General features: G+C 45.9%; 1 protein-coding gene and 1 long non-coding RNA gene across 3 annotated transcripts in view; one reads left to right on the top strand and one right to left on the bottom strand.

Annotated features, from left to right (window-relative positions):
- The window catches only part of KAT2B (lysine acetyltransferase 2B), a 43821-nt gene extending 35190 nt beyond the window's left edge, over positions 1-8631 (bottom strand). The window contains exons 1-2 of one of the 2 annotated variants that reach the window (XM_061464920.1): positions 8407-8631; positions 19-145 (exon numbers count right to left, since the gene is read on the bottom strand). In XM_061464920.1, coding sequence (XP_061320904.1) covers positions 19-145; positions 8407-8631 — 352 coding nt within the window. The remainder of the gene's footprint in view (positions 1-18; positions 146-8406) is intronic. The other variant, XM_061464921.1, reaches the window with a different exon arrangement.
- A 5249-nt stretch (positions 8632-13880) lies between these two features.
- On the top strand, positions 13881-15936 carry LOC133275129 (uncharacterized). The gene is made up of 3 exons (XR_009745405.1): positions 13881-14345; positions 15504-15591; positions 15697-15936. It is a non-coding gene; the product is annotated as an uncharacterized LOC133275129 (long non-coding RNA).
- Positions 15937-17041: the final 1105 nt, after the last annotated feature.

Here is a 17041-nt window from a genome sequence, read left to right as displayed (position 1 = left end):
AGCTAGGCCAAAGCTTACCAAGCGCATGGCTGCAGCTGCGGCAGGGCTCTGCGAGGCTCACCACCGCCTGCTGCAGCTCTGCCCGGGGCGGTGTGGGAGGTGGGTTGGGGTTCTTCCACCCATTGCATTTACAGGATTCCTCAGCCTGAAATCAAAGCAAAGGGGTATCGATCAACACTGCAAAACACAGACACTTCCTGAAATTGCATTTCAAGGGCAATAAAAACTAACATTAACTACAAGTTGGGGGGTTTTGTTTTGTTTTGGTAGGGGGGTTGGGGTGTTTTATTATAGTCGTGGGTTTGTTCTTCCTTTTTTACCTACCACACAGCTAGGATTTATCTTCTAGAAATAATTAGAAATAGTACTCCAAACAGAGAGATTAACATTGTTCTAGTAAGCTCAGAAAAATACATACACAAATTCTGGCTAATTCCTTTACAGAAGCCCTCACTAGTGAAAGAAGTATCCAAACATTTACTGATATACCAACATGTACAGCTCCTGCCACCAGGACAGTTCTAATGATTTAAACACAAACAGGTAACACATTTATCACTACCTCAACTATACTGGCAACAAGGAATCACGCAACTGAAACCAAGCCTATGACAAGCCAAGCAGGGCTAACTAAATACTGAAATAAGTAAATAATAACTGCACTATCGGAGGATGCTCTCTGAGGCAAGGCTTGGATACAAAAGCAACAGATGCCCAAGAGAGTCGCGCTACCAATGCAACTTGATGCGTACTCTGAGAAGTTTATTTACACTCACTAAGTATGAAACACCACAAAGAGACTGCAGGTAAAAGGGGTGGTCATGAAGGGAGAGGTTGTGACTTTGGTAATCGTGTTTCAAATTATTCAGAAGTTGGAAGTACCAATTCTAGTTACCCAAAGAGGAGCTTTATAGGAGGGGATTTTCGGCATATGCAAAAAACCTTAGTTGTTTTGTTGGTAAAGTACTTCTAACATCATTCATGCTCCTATTTGAACATCTAACTAGAAGAAAAGCATGCTTTTCTACTGTTCAGGTATCTGTGCACTGGGCTGTCACAAGATACTCATGAATTTGCACTGCCAAGACCTCAGTGAGGAAAGTATGCCAATGGCTGCATAATATTTATGACCGAAACAACCTTAGCAGGAAAAAATGTGATGCTAATATATCCAGCACTAATGTGTAATTTTTCAAAACCAATTTTGAATATACTTATCGCAATCTATTTCAGGAACCTATCTCATTTTCCTTTTATGTTTCCAAATCCCACCTTACCTAAGGAAGAAGCGCCCAGAAGAAACAGAAAGGATCACAGCTTGACAGCTACTAAGACTGACAGCTTTGTTGATTGATGGCAAATTGTTCTTCCAAACTAATTTTAATATTCAGCAACCTGAGCACCAAGAAAACTGCTGCCTGCACTTTGCTAAGCACCGCATGAGGTTTTTGCCATCTCTAATGTTTAAGTATTTATCCAGCTGGGCTCCTGGCCCCTGGTGTCATAGCTTCTGCCCACACCCAGGGTGGTCTAACAGGTACTAAGGGATGCGACTGGCATTTTCAGCAGCCAGAGATGACTCAGAAATCCACCTCCAAGTGCCCAGCAAAAGCAGTTCCACATACTTGAGCTGGAAATGGGACAACCTACATTGCCTGAACCCCCTGGCTCTCCAAACTCACTGTGTGGGTGCAGACTGTCTGCCACCACATGTATTTATAATGTGGCATCAGGGAGGCTTCAGTGTGAAATGGGGCAAGATTAAAACAGGCTTGGGATTTTTTTAAGTCTCATAAAATGTAATAATGCTTTCTACGAGTAATATGATTGGCAGGGAAGAGAAAAAGGCCCAATGTTATTTTACAGCAGAAACCACCTCTTACAATTTTACAGGCATGGAGTGTCAGTTTTACTTTTGTTTGTTACCCAGACCTACATCATCTTTTAAAGTTTAATGACTAGAAAGGGAGACCAGTGATTGAGTGATACCTGTGAACCAAGGACTGCCCTGATAACAGGAACTTTGGACATCTGTGAGATGATGTGAAACCTCATTTTCAATGAGCAACTTGAATTAAACAAAACCTATGCCAAACAAGCTATCCACATCTGCCTTGTGGGACAGGCAACTGTTTCTTTGTCATGAAAGTTTCTGCAGTTAAAACAAAGATAAAGTAACTGCCACACTAAAAAAATGTCAGAAAATGAGATTACTACCAAATAAAATTCCAAAGACAATTGTAAAGAAGTTCTCAAATAAAAACTGATTGAATATTATGTTAGGGAAGCAAGATTTGATCCGTCCCACGCAACTGTTCAGACAAACATTCAACGCTGTAAGTTACTGACAAATACCATGCTTTTTATTAATTGCCTTAAATCATACCAAATGAAACACATCCAAAAACATCCAAACCCCTCAAACTAGGCTTATGCTTTTTGAGAAGTATTTCTCCAAGTGGAAGCAGTATTTCACAGAAGCTCACCACACGGTATTTACTATCAAGCCTAAAAGCCATAAACAGTGAGTAAGTACACAAACTTTAGTGTCACACAATAATTAACAGCAAAGATGCAAACAAACAGATGTATGAATCATGATAGCAGCTCAGTAAAACTGCCAAAAATAAATATCAACCCACCCACAGAAGAATAAAAACAGCGTGCTCAACAGCAGATTTTTTCTGCCATCAGTAGTATTTCCTCACCAGATCTTTTTGAAGCAGCTGTTAATTTGTATTGTTCAAATTATTCCAGAGACCTTTCTCAAACAGCTACTAGGGTGGCTTTTTTTTGTTAATCTCTCCATAAAACACCAGAAGCAGCATAAATGTTAACCAAGGGGAAACACAACCCGAAAAGGTCCTCTTTAGAACTGAGCTTTCATTGTAGATGTTGACAGTGCAAGTATTTTGCAGTGAATACGCAATGTGCATTCCTCAGTGGCTTAAATTGCTGAGTTGTTTTAAGGCTTCCATGGCGTTTTGTTCATTCAATCCTTTCGTTGACTATCTTCAGCTTTTCCCTTTCTTTCTTCCTTTTTTTAAGTGCCACTCACCTGCTTTTCATTACAAAATAAAGTATGACTTCACCTCCTCAAAAACTTAATTTAAGATCAAAACAGTTTTGAGGGGAGGAAGGAAAAGAAGCATTTGAACTATCACATCCAGTCCTTGGAGCCCTGTTTTCTGGGACATCTGCATAGTTTTGATAAAGCTGCTGGAGAAAGCTGGGGACTTCTGCCTTATTGAAGCCTGCAAAGTAATGACTGTCATCTTTGCAGGCCCAGGGATCACCAACACTGCATCTTCACCGGCAGTTTTTAATAAAATTGGATGAGTGCAGCGTTATAAAACACAATTAAACATTGTTGTCCCCCTCCAATGTGCCAAAATTATGCACATTTTGCATTGTACAATAAAGTTTCAATCTTTTTTTTGACCCCTTCCATGTTAGGTTACAAAGTGGGAAATCATACTATCCGATATCTCTGGGCAGTGAAAACTGAAACTCTGGACAAACTAAAGTTACCGTTTCCTTTCAAATACTGAATATACTGATAGCAGGTCAAAAATAAACAGTGGAAAAAAAAACAAACCAGCACATTTTAACATATATTGTTAGCATTTTAATTTAAAAAGGATGCACCTTAAAAAGTTACAACATTGCACTGGTTTTAAGGGGGGTTCAGGTATCTCAATAAATAAATGAGGAATGTTACAGTAACTTATGGACTAAAACATTCCTCCCTTTTCAGGTAGTGAATATGCAAACTTCAAGCTAACTTAATTACAAAGTAGAAGACACCAGCAGTTTTAAAACTGACTTTCAAAACGACTGTTATGCTGGGCTCTCTTTCCAACTCAAAATCATACAGGTTGCCCTGTTTCATGACCGAGATGAGATGCAAAGCAGACCAAACAGATTATACATACACAACATTAGAAACCTTTCTATTTCCAGCAAGCATAATTATTCTAGAAAAAATATTTTTCTTCCCAAGAGCCATGCAAGTTTTTTCCTGCAAGCAAGAATCTCAAATTGATGCTTTTAACAAAGCACGTCACACAAACTATAACAAATAACATGGATGAATTTAAAAGGCATATTTTTTTCTTACTCATATGTCCAGTACCCAGCAACCAGACAGTTAGACACTGCTTGGCGAGCCACTCATGTATCAGGTGGCCCATAATCAGTTCAATGTTCAGCTTTAAGGACATGCTCTTTATTGATCAATCCAAGTATCTTATTCCCTGTATTTTCCAGTTTCACTTAGGCTACCATATAAAGCTTTTATTAATAATAGCAGCCCAATTCCCACCTTGTAAAGGTAACGGAAGATTTCCTATTTAATTTAAAGGAAGATGCTTTAATTGGGCCTGTGACATTATAAAACAGATTCACCCCAATATGATGATGCTTTAGATGTCGTGTATGTCTTCTTCTGCACTTCTGCAGAAAACAACTTTAATACATTTCAAGTTTAGATTCAAGGATCTGTACTCACACTATACAGAGCCCAGCAGTAACAGCCAAGTCTGCCTCCTCTTAATCTGTCTTACGAAAGCCAGGTAAATACAAATATTTAATTATTTACCCTGTGAACTCCTATTTGTGTAGAATCAGGAAAACTCCACAGAGGTCACTCTAGGATGAGAAGTGGGGAAAAGTGCTTCTAGAGTTTACTGCAGCCTCTGCCACTCACTAATCTGCCATAGGGCCTTGGCCAAGTCATCTCACCATAACCCTTCCCACTCTGTCCATTTTGTTTATCTAAAGCACAGTCTTTCTTCAAGGAGGTCTTATTCCCAAATGCCTTAGCCTACAGTACTTATAAGCATCTAGACATTACTGTAAGATATATACTGAGAAATGACCAATTTTACAGAAAACTTAGTATACTAATAGTACATATATCAATTTGTTCATAAGAAAAACTCCCAGTGAGACTGGAGGGAGTTGTATTTGCACATACTGTAAACCAATAGGGGAAAGAAAAAGCTGAGACTTCCTCCTACATCTTCATTAAAAATATTTATGTGTGCAAGTCACATAGTGTTGCTTTTATATAAAAAAGTGCTGCAAGCTTGCATGCCTAATGCTCAATTTCACACTGGATGAAACCAAAATGATGTATATAGCCATTCATACATGCACAGATACAGCAAATGCCAAATACAAAACCTGCACAACATACAGCATTACTGTGATGTTGTGAGAAATGTGCCAACTCCTAACATATATCTTACTCTCCCCAAACTTGGATGCTTAGGAAGATTTGTCTTACACAGAAGAGCCTGTTACCTTCTTTCCACCCCAACCTTTTCTCTTACACAAGTGGAGCAGCTCAACAGCTACAAGCCTCCAATTCTTTACCAGGAAAAAGAAACAAACCCCACATTTCTCTAGGCTGGAGAGCAGCTTCCTTAACTTCATTTTTGTTCTGCTCAGAATACACACACACTGAATACGTCTTTGCCAGCAGTCTTCGACTGCATTTCCCATGAAGAAAAGGGATTACTGAGGAAGGTCCACGAGGTCCCTCCTGGGGACTGAGCACCCTACCTACCCCAGAGCAGTGTCTTCCACCCTCTTCTGCTCAGCATTTCTGCTGTCACCTGTGACACTCACTTCTACACCACCAGCAGCCTCTCCATCTTCTAGTGTTGCTGCTCTTCATCCCCAGCAAACACAGGCTCCCTGCCTCTGCTACTGCCAGCATCTCTGTGTGCTGAATTCTGTGACAAATTCATGTGGGAGAAGATGATCAACACTGCGGGATGCTTTGTGCCATTACATATTTTGTGCACTCCAACTCGTACAGCTCTGTGTATATTTATACAAGATTCACATACAGCCACTACACGAATGGACACGGACATCCCCTTCGGAGATGGCGTTTGCCTTTTCGCATTCTTTTGCACTCACACACAGAAACCCAAAACAAATGGGAGAGAAGTTGCAACCCGTAGTAACGAAAAGTCTGAAGTTACACTCCACGCCGCTACAGTTTCTTGCAAATCACTGATGTTACCAGCCAAGCAGTGTCTCTTTGGAGCACCTGCCAGATGTTCAGGAATAAAAATAACACATTCTCCCATCCCGCGCCATCCTTCCTCCTTTATCCCACAGGACCAGCCACTTGATTAGTTTACAAGGAGCTTCCCCTCTGTCTACTTGCTTCTGTTTTGAGATCTGAACAAGCCATGTGCCAGATAATTACTGAAGAGAAATGAAATAGCAAAGGTTGGTTTTCCACTTTAATCTGCACACAGAGCAGTGTTCAGAGCTGTGGCTGTGCCTAGATCCTGGCTGGAGGAAAAGGTTCTGGGATATCCCCAGCCACAGGTCCTGCTCCATTTGTCACTAGAGCATCAATGGGGCATGCACCCTGGACTTCCTACAGAAGAGGGCCAGCAAGGATACCCCAGCAGAGCATCAGCAGTACAAGCTATCACCTTGCGGACAACACCACCCTTTGGGGCAACACTCCTCAGGAGAAGGCTTTTGCCCTCACAAAGATCATCTGGAGGTACACCAGGAAGAGAACTGACCAGGGAAGAAAAAAAGCAATTCACACAAACATACTCCTGACAGACAGCTTCATTTAACAGCAAGCCTTGGCAACAATAAAAAATGGGGGTGCAAAGGGGACTAGGCACTGGGAAAGCTTCCACCTACGCCACACAGCCACCAGTTTCAAGTACACCAGCTGCTCTTTTAACTTGCTGACACCAGTGTAATATTTCAACGTGCATGTATGCACCAAAGCTGAAGCAGAGTTGCCTCCACATTTGGCAACAGCCAAAAAATTGACATGTATGTGGCTTCCTCAATTTGCCCTCACATGACAGCATTGCACCATGCCTTCAGCACAGTTAAAGCTCCTTGCACCACCAGGCAGGACTATAGAGCTGTACTGTGATGCTTCCTCATGTACATTAGCATTTAGTTTTGCCTTTCACTTAACATTTGTTGCTTAACAACAAATTTGTTATTCACCCTGGAGAACAGAAGGCTCCAGGGAGACCTTACAGCAGCCTTCTAAAGGGGGCCTACAAGGAATCTGGAGAGGCACTTTTTACGAGGGCATGTAGTGGTAAGACAAAGGGGAATGGATTTAAACTGCAGGAGGGTAGATCTATATTAGATACTAGGAAGAAGTTATTTATTGTGAAGGTACTCAGACACTGGCACAGGTTGCCCAGAGAATCTGTGACTGTCCCATCCATGGAAATGTTCAAGGCCAGGCTGGACGGAGCTTGGAGCAAACTGGTCTAGTGCAAGGTGTCCCTGCCCATGACAGTGGGCTGGAAATAAATGATCTTTAAGGTTCCTTCCAACCCGAACCATCCTGCGATTCTATGATTTGCCATCAGTAAGAGAACAGAGAAAATGAAATGCACATTTCTCACAATCAGCTATTTTCAATGCTGCAAGCATTAGTAAGGGATCTGACATCAGCACTGCCAACTTGAACACGTCAGGCCCACTGTGCATCCAGGAATTGCCCTAACAGCAGCAGCGCGGCCAAAGCTGAGAGAGAGCACATTGGGCCTGCTCTGCATGCCGCATGTGCACGCACAGCCGTGCTGTCAGAGACCTCCGAGGCCAGCAGCTCTGACCAAGCCCCCCCTTACCTCCAACAAGCAGGCAAGTCCCACTTCTCCCACCGAGAACAGAACCGCGGGGAAAGCGCTGGTGGAGGGAAGCCCAGGGCAGCTCTCCCGAGTACGAGGGCAGGCGCTGGAGGAGCGATCCCGCCGGGGCAGGGCGCAGGTGGACTGTGATGCCCGCTGGTCGCCCGGACACTGGGACAGCGCTACGTGACCGGCGGGGACACAACTTTCCCAAAGCCGGAGGCCGCGCCCCTTCGCTCTTCTGCCAAAGCAGCTGGCGACGGTGCCAGCCCGGAGCAAAGGCTCTGGCGGTGTCAACAGCGAGGCAGCCGCTGCTCCCCCGACCAACCGGCGGCTCCTTCCTCTTCCGAGGCCGGGACAGACCCCAACGGCTGTCCCCGCTCCCCGCCGGGATGTTTACGCGGCGGGCAGCTGCTAACGCAGCGCTCACCGCCGGCACCGGGAGCCGCCCCGCTCGCCGCTGCCTCCGCGGAAGGACGGGCGGACAGACGGACGCCGGGGACGGGCACCTCCGCTCCGCCCGACTCGGGCAGGGGGAGGGCGGCGCTGCCTGCGGACCCGCGTTCCCTGCGCTCGGGGTTTATTTTTGCGGCCGTCGGCCGACGGATCCACCGGCACCGCCACTTCCGCGGGGAGCGCAGGGCTGCAGCCGGGCCACCTCCCCCGCCCGGCACAGCCCTTCCCCACCGCCTTCCTTCCTCCTTCCCCTCCCTCCCGTCAATCCCCACCCTCCTTGGGCGGGTGGGCGCCCGCGGCCGGGTACCTTGCAAGCGGAGTAGACACCCAGCTTCTCCAGCTTCTTAGCCCGCGGCGCGGCGCGCAGCTGCGCTTTCTTCCCGGCGGTGCGCGCCGAGCCAGGTCCCCCGGGGCTCTCTGCTGCGCTGCGGGCCGGCCCCCCGGCGGCCACCCCTCCGGCGGCCGGGGAGCCCTGCTGCGGCCCGCCGCCGGCGCCCGCCGCTCCGGCCCCGGCGCCGCCAGGCTCCGCCATGCCCGCGGCGCGCCGGCAGCCGCCGGTCCGGCCGGCCGGCGCGGTGCGGAGCGCCCGGCCCTAGACCCTCCCCTCCGCCGCGCCGCCGCCGGCTGCTCCCCGCGGGGGGGAGGGAGAGGGGCGGGAGGAGGGACACGCCGCTCCGCAGGCGGCTCCTGCCCCGCCGGGAGGGGGGGGGGGGGGGGGGGGCGGCACCCGGTGCTGCGCGCGTCCCTGCGCGGGAGCTGCGCGGTGGCGGGCGATGCCCTGCGCCCCGCGGAGGAGCGGATGTCGGTGGCACTCGTAAGCGGCGGCCGGTACAGGGCAGCCCCAGGGGGCTGCGGGCAAAGTCGCCCTGGAAAGAGGCGGCACAGGCGGCGCTCCTGAGGCCCGGTGAGCCCGCGAGGCTGCCCAACCTCGGTCCCCCCCTTGTAGTGACATTACTTTGTTTGAATTAACCATTGCACCTCCGCACTGCGTGCTTTGCAGCCGCCTTTAAATGGTGTGTTTTTCGCGCAGCTGGCTTCTAATCCAATATATAAACATCAGTCAGTTTCAAATGCTCTCGCCCAGCTCCTCTCATCATGGTTTTGGGGCTTGTTTCTTGTTTGTTTGTTTTGCTTTGGGGGTTTTATTTGTTCACGGACAGGTGTTAACAGCAGGTCAACTTAAGTTGTCGCAAAGGGATTACCTTTTAATTGAAAGACAAAATTAAGTGATCCCGCCACAGAAACTGCACGCTATGCACAGTGCTTTGGTTTTGAGGCAGTTACGCTCCGTTGCACGTATGTAAAACCCGTGGTCGAGCTGCGAGAAACCGCAAATGACAATTGTGTACTGCGGCATCACGGTTTAGGAGGTCACGATTGAGGCTGGGCGTGTTTGCCTGGGATCTGCGGCTCTTTGATGTGTAAACCTGGAGTAGCAATATTATTCCTTAAGGAATCACAGCGTGTGAACACCCAGGGCCTTGCCACCTTGCATGGGAAACGAAACGAAGACTCCAGACTCGTGTGAAGTTAGGAGTAGTATTTGGAGTGGAGGAGAGAGGGAGAAAACATTTTCCTCGTGGTCTCCCTCTTCCATCACCTTTCTCAGCTCCTGGGGATGTTTTCAAGCATCAGATTATTCATTGAGCTGGCATAGATGGAGGGGGGGGGGGTGTGTGTGGAATAAACGCTGTAGTATTTTAATGAGAAGGGGATCTGGGCTTGGTAGTTTGGTGTTTTTTGGCTGAGGTTTTAAAATCAACAGGGGGTTGACGGGGGGGGGGGGGGGGGGGGGAGATGGGGGAGGTTGGGACCTGCCCCTGGGGGGAGGCCGGGGCTGGCTTCGGGCTTCGCAGCAGCCGTGACAGCGACCCATAAAATGGCTGCTGCCATCCCCGGGGCTTTAAGACAGACTGTTAAGGTGGAGGGAAGGCTGCCCTCGGCGGCGTCGGCCCCGAGCGTCGCGGAAAATAAAGGGAAACAAACCCTCCAGTTCGTCGTAAATTTGAGAGAGAATTATAGGGGGTTTAACTATTTTTTAGAGTGCCTAAATCGTATTTTCAAATAACAGATTAGCGATGTATGCAACAGCCGCTTAAGAACCTCTTCGCTTGCATATTTCTTGCCAGTTAGGGTTAGGCTTTCTTCTCCGGCTTGAAAAGGAAACTGCTCTTGCTTAGCTTCACTTTCAGCTTTCCCACTGCGCTTCCTCGGTAGCAAATGTTACAAGTGAAGAGTGCATCTGGAGCAAAGTATTGCCTCCTGTGGACCACTTAATATCCGTGCCTGAACACAGGCAGTTTTTCTGGGAGCTGTAGCCTTTACATCCCGAAGTGTGGGATTTATTTTTTCTTTTTCTTTTTCTTTTTATTAAAAGACAGCGCCAGCTTCTCCTTTAAATAGCAAACTAGTGATAATTAACCCACCATTAAGGCTGCCCACAAATGAATTACTAGCTTCAACTGTGAAAATACGACTGCTGTTTTCACACAGATGTGTAACTCCCCTGATGCTTTGCTAAGACCACTCAGTGTGCATTTATGCCTGAAGCTGCACGCAGGGTGTTCATGGCATTACAGCCTAGGTAAACAGCCTTATCCTTTCACCTTATTCTTCAGGGTCCTTAAAAGTCTAAGAAGCTTTTGCTTCCATGTAAGTAAAATCAAAGAGAAGTTGTCATAAAGTAGATACTTTGGTTAAATACCCGAATATTTGTTTACATTTCATGGTGTTTGTGAGGGTCTAGTGGGAAAAACATTGCCCTATTCCATACTGTAAGACACCAGCTAGTATACGTATTAAAAATACTTTTACTGCAGTCCTTTCTTGACTCCTCAAGAGCAAAGCTGTCCTGCAATACTGTGTTTCTTTTTCATCCCCTTTTTACCTTGCTGCTCACTAGGTAACCAGAACAGTAAGTACCAGCCTATGGCTGGGGATACAGTTACTATAGTAACATTTATAAACACGGAATTCACTACACATGCAGAACTACTGCTTACTGGAAGTGGCTTAGAAAGAAATCACTCTTCAGCTCAAATAGGTAAGTCTTTGTCTTTTTTAAGTCTTATTTAAATTATCACTTTCATTCTGTGTGCAAATGCATTGTTAAAATAATAAAGATACAAGAAAAAAGCTTGACTTTGTCTTAAATTGTTCCAGTGACAGGTAAGATATTACATTCAGTAATAACATAAATGAATAAGGAAGGAAAAGATCAGTTGCCAGCTGGATGGGACTATAACCTGGGCTGTGTTGACTGGTGGTAGCTTCAGTAAATGTAATTTGGCTGTAACAGGTTACACTAAGTTAGGAAAAAATGAAGAATTTAGTGTTTGATGGCTGAGTGTATAGATGACATTCTCAATTTCATATATCCAGGTTGGCTTTTTCTGTTGACTGAATTTACAAGCAAGTACATGTTAATTTTCTACTTGCAATGTGTGTGTAACTCTGAGCACAACAGAATCACTCCAGTGCTTATGTTAAACATGCACTATGAAGATATTGAATTAGACTCAAACTCCATGTGCTGTCTGAAAACCCCTCACCACGTTGCTCAGTTCCTGCCCTTGGGGGCATGTCAGTGGGTTTGCACAAGTGGAACTGACTCTGGAACCAATGGTGGAAGCTGAGTGAGACGAGCTGCCTGCCTCTACGGCTCCGCTCGCAGTCTCAGGTGAGTGGCTGGGTGTCCTCAGGAAAACTGCTCATCTGGATTGAATTAAGCAAGCCTGGAGTGGGATGAAACATGAATGCCAGTCCGTGTGATTCTCCCCAGATCGCTGTCGTTCTGCTGGTAGCCCCAAGGAGGTCCCTGCTCACTGCTCCCAGGAGAAACGCATCTCGTGTTTGCTGCTCTCCCTGAATTCACTGCTAACACTGAACAGGCTTAAATGCAGAAGAGTGTGTGCTATTCCAGCAAAGGAGGTGGCTGCATTCTTGATGTCACAAAAGAGGAAATTAAAATGCAGTTTAGGGTGTGCCTGATGCCTGGTTGTTGCCTAGTTGTCATTTAGGGGTTTTGGGGCCTATCTCGGTCTCATAAAGAATGAGTCAACTAATAGCAGCCTTATGCTGAATGTTTAGATAGACCACCCAGCCCATGGCTGAGCTCTAGGAGCCTACCTTTTTACTCCTCATCTCCATCTCCCAGCCTACTTGAAGCCCTCTGTCCCTCTCTTTTGTTCAAGATGGGACTTTCTTCCTGCTCTCCCACCTGTTTTTATTCTTACCATTCAATGCAAATGTGAAAAGCGGAGCTATTTTCCCTCCGGGGAATTTCTCAGAGCATAAAATCCTATTGTGTCCTTTCATTAGCACATTCCTTGTGGGTGAAGTGGCCTCCCTCTTGGCCACCACACGCTCAGGACTGCTATCAATATTTTATGAATCACTGGAAGTATGAACAGTACAAAAGTTTAGTTCATTATGCTGTCTCCAGCATCTTGTCAGCTTCCCATGGTGCTTACATGTGACTTTAATAATGCAGATGGCAGGCCTTCCCACCACTAAGCTTTGTCTACTGCAGGGAACCTCGCAGAGGAGGTTTTTTAACTCCTAAAAGTTGGGTAATTTTTAAAGGAAAACACGCAGGAAAAATAATGGAGAAAATGTCATTGCAACGCTCATGGCTGTTTTTGTAACACAAACTTCTCGTTAGTGATGGAGCACTTGGCAGTTTTTATTCACTTCTTACCCAGAGGATGCTCTTCCTGACAGTAGTCAGAGTTGTGATTTAACACAAACCGAGTGAGAAAACTAAAGGCTGGGCTCATGCAGCATAGAGAATTTACTGCCTTTGCCAGTACAATGTGAACTGTGTATGCCAAGTTCAGAAGCTGCCTGTTAAAGTTCTTTAGCCATCTGAAATCACTATGTAGGCATATACTGTGTTGTTTTGTGGTAGTGAGAGCTCTAGATTGCTTCATGCAAACATGGGATGTACTACCTATTTTGCCCTTACTTTTTCTCTCTTCTGCCTCCCCACATTATTTCTCTAACATCTTTTTCTCTGTTTCCTGTTACTTAACACATGGCAGAGATCCCTGCAATTCTGTGGACCCCATTAGTGTACTTTGGCTGTGCTTTGGGGGTTTTGCCAGCCACCCCATGCCAGTGTAGGGCAGGTTGGTTGGTGCTGGCAGCCTCATAGATCCCTGGGTGACTGGCACAGGTTCAGCTGGCAGGAGTGGGAGGGAAGGGGTGTCTTCCTTTCTGCTACCTGCACCCAAATAGCTGCTGATTGGGCACCCTTGATATGACACTGGTTTAGGCAATAAAACTCTGCATAGGAAATACCTTACATTTCTGTAAGATGAAGTTACACTGGCCTAAGCACATCTGACTGTGCAAGCTAATCCTGGGCCCTCCCCATACTGGTGTGGGAGAGCACCTGGGAGTCCTAAGAACTAGAGACACAACTGCATGCAAGACTACTAACCACGTGGCTAAGCTGCAGGACTAAACAGGTTAAAACCCTTCATTTAGGCCAACTGTAACTGTGGTGTGACTGGAAAAAGCAGAGGAAATTCAGGAGCACAGCAGCAACCCCAGATGTGGGCTTGTGGGGTTAGTGTGTCTCTGGGAGGAGAGTGCAGGAGGCACAGTTATGTTATCTTTACCCATCTTCTGCCACAGCTTTCTCTTTGTGGATCCCAAAACCTCATGTACCTCCTCTCCCATGCCAAGCCCAGCAGGCTCAGTGCTTCACAGCCTGTCTGCCCTATGTATGGGCTCAGTGGGTTATGAACTGGCACCTCTGGCCCACCAAGACAGACCCATCTACTGGGCAGGGGTGCAAAATATCTGGAGTGCCAAATGTTTTTGCCGTTGCTTTGCTCCCCCCATTTCCCAGTTCAATGCATCCTTCCAACTGAGGAGCTGCGCCTTTGCCCAGGCAGACAGTGCCACAGATTATAACTCATCTAATGAGGGAATGCTTCCACTTCATAGAATGACACAAAACTGGTGGGCCTGGAATGTCAAGATTCCAGTTTTGGACAACACTTAGGAAGATAAATAAGGATACTAATTATCCTAATTTATTCCACAATTATTTTAATTATTAATTGCTTCCTTCTTTCTTGCCTATTACCAGGTCTTAGAGGTGGGAGTGTTCCCAAGTCCTGAAGGCAGGCTCTGCCCCCAGCATGCTCCTGTGACTCACCAGGTTCATCTTTATCTCTTCCCACACCTTTCATAACAAGACTTCCTTGAAGCTGTGGCAGTGCTTCTGGGGATACAGTAAGTAGGCTACTATGCACACCTAAGTTGAGTCACTTGGGAGATGTCTTGTTCCTTCTGCAGCTGGTTTTGGAGGATGAGAGGGCCAGCTCTGCTGAACTGGTGGAAGGTGTAGAGCATGGCTGCTGGGCTAGCAAATGAATTTGGGTTTTCAGGTGAAGAGTTTTTCAGAGATCTTATTATGAGCTTAAGGAAGGCTGTGTAAGGGGTTTCACATATTAGCTGTTTGCTGCTCTGGCCAAAGGTGAGCATGTAAAACAGGGCATACTGCAGGGCACTGTCAAGCTGCACCACGGCAAATGGCGCCTGCTTGGCAGGGGCTGGTGGCATCAGGCACAGTGCGGCTCAGGGAAGCAGTCCCGGCTATGCCAAGAGTCACTGCCATGGTTTCGGTAAGCAGGAGTGATGCATTCTCAAACAGTTTTGCAGAGGAGGTGCTAACTGTGTGAGAGAGGAAGGAAATCAGGGGAAGAGAAGCAGGGATGAACACATGGAGACAATGAAGCTGTCTTGTGGCATCACAGGCACATGGGAAAGGGGAGAACCTAGAGGGAAGTGCTGACTGAGGCATGAGGTAAAGCAGGGAAGAGGGGAAAGACAAGCAAAGAAGTCAATGTTCATTCAGCAAGAATTTGAGCAGTGAGGGCTGTTCATATGTATTAGCTGATAACATTGTGATGAGAAGCTCAGGGAGACTGTGACCTCCATTTTACATGGCACAGCCCTTCTTTGCCTCCTGTCACCCGAAGGTGGGCAGGCATCTTCCCTGTGCTGGTTTCAGCGGTAACAGCCATCATTTTCTGAGACCACAAGTATGTAGCAAATAATAAGCAATAATAATACCAGATCTCACAGAGGAAGGAGCTCAGGATGAGAGACTGTGTAAGTTAAGTGCTGACTGTGACAACTGTAAGTGAGGAAGAAGCATGCTCTGGGTGGAGACAGAAACAACGTGTCAGAGGAAGATAAATGACTGCATAAGGGACTCTTCTGTTTGGATACAAATCAGACCCTGCATCCTCAAAGCTCAGTGGCACCTTTGCTAATTAAAAAACGAGAATGTAGTGTCAAACTGCAAAAGGCTTACTGGAGTGATGGTATCCTCTGCCATATGAGCCCGTGGTCTGCAGCATCATGCTTTGCCCCTTTTACAGACAGGGCAGTGTACAGCAGAGGCAGAGCAGCCTCCCTTTCCTAGGAGCAGGACAAAGAACTTACCAAGAGGCTCTTTGTTGTGACACAAAGAGTAAATATGATGTATCCCTCCTTGAAAACATACGCAGTCTCAAACTGTGGTTCGCTCCCTATTCTTCTACATCTTCTAATTTTTTTGATCTGCTTCTATTTTCAGCTCAGAACATTACACAGTGTTGGGTTTTGGCTCCCTAAATAGGCACAGAGAAACTGCAGTGAGCTAGAAAGCTGAATTTTCTTAGCTCTCTGAGGCTGAGAGAGCTTTAGCTTCATGTATTCTGCTGTCATTATCTCACTGTATCCTCTAACCTGACAGCGAAAAGCTTGCAAGTCTCTTATCTGTTTCTTATGAGGGAAATGCAAGGAGAGAAGGAAATACAGAACAATCCTTCTGCTTCGTAAGAAATTAACAAGGGAAATGTTTTATTTTTTACAAGGCTTTCAGTGATTAATATAACAACGTGTACATACTATAAAAAATTAGTATCAGGGCTGCCCTTTTAATAAATGTAAGCAAAATGATTGCAATGAAGAGTTGTAGTATATCTTGTTCTTCTACATTAATTATTATGTATATTATCCTGGTTATTTACACCTTGTAAGTAAGTAGGACTGTTTTGGTGCTGTGAAATTGTGATTTGTGAGCACTTACACCCACTTAAGAGATATAAACATCTATAAGGTATGCGAGTGTAAAGGATTAAGTTTACTGAAATCAACTAACATTTTATTGAAAGTTTCAATTTCCTGCCTCTAATCCAAGGAGGGTTTAAAATGGGTTAATAGGTAAAAGGCTGACTGAAAAAAAAAACACTTTCCCAGATTTTAATGTGTGTATTAGTCCTAACTATTCTCAGGCCTGAATGCACCATCACAATGACAACAGTGAAAACATTCGTGCCATCTCCCATTCTCAAACTATGTAGAATAAAGAAGGGACCTATGCAAACATATTTTTGCTGTTTTTTAAATCATGTACCACCTTACCTTGCCCCGTTGAAGTGGTGCAGCATTTCTAGAAGAGACCCATGCTCACCTCTTGTGGAGGTATGAACTTTCCCATAAACTGGTCCTACAGCGGATTTGAGAGCTGCAGCCACCTGCCAGCTCAGCTCTGCAAGGACAAGGCATGTTACAGCATCATAAGGGGGTTTTAAGTGACTCTGCTAATACTGCAGTAGGTATCCTCTGCAGAAGAGATTTTCTTCTTAAAAATTTATAATTGATCTATAATTATAATTGATTGGAGGCAGCCTGTTCTTTAAGACACATTAATTGGGGCTGGAGGAGGCTGGGGCTTTGTCTTTGGCAGAATTTTGTGAAACAATTGTCATCACGGATAAAAAGAGCGTGCATTCAAACCCAAATGCTCATAATCCACAGCTGATGAACAGAAGAAAATACACTTCCCAGACGAAACCCTGTAACAGAAAACAGTTGCAAAATAGTTACTTTAAGTATCGAGTGTAAAGAGAGAGCCCCAGAAAAAGGGTGAGTTTGAA

This window comes from Pezoporus flaviventris, unplaced genomic scaffold (assembly GCF_033815535.1).
Source record: "Pezoporus flaviventris isolate CSIRO_AGI_PZ_B2104156 unplaced genomic scaffold, CSIRO_AGI_Pfla_v1 ptg000037l, whole genome shotgun sequence".
Taxonomy (NCBI): Eukaryota; Metazoa; Chordata; class Aves; order Psittaciformes; family Psittacidae; genus Pezoporus; species Pezoporus flaviventris.
Note: the sequence above shows the minus strand (reverse complement) of the source record. Positions and strands in the feature narration are given on the sequence as shown.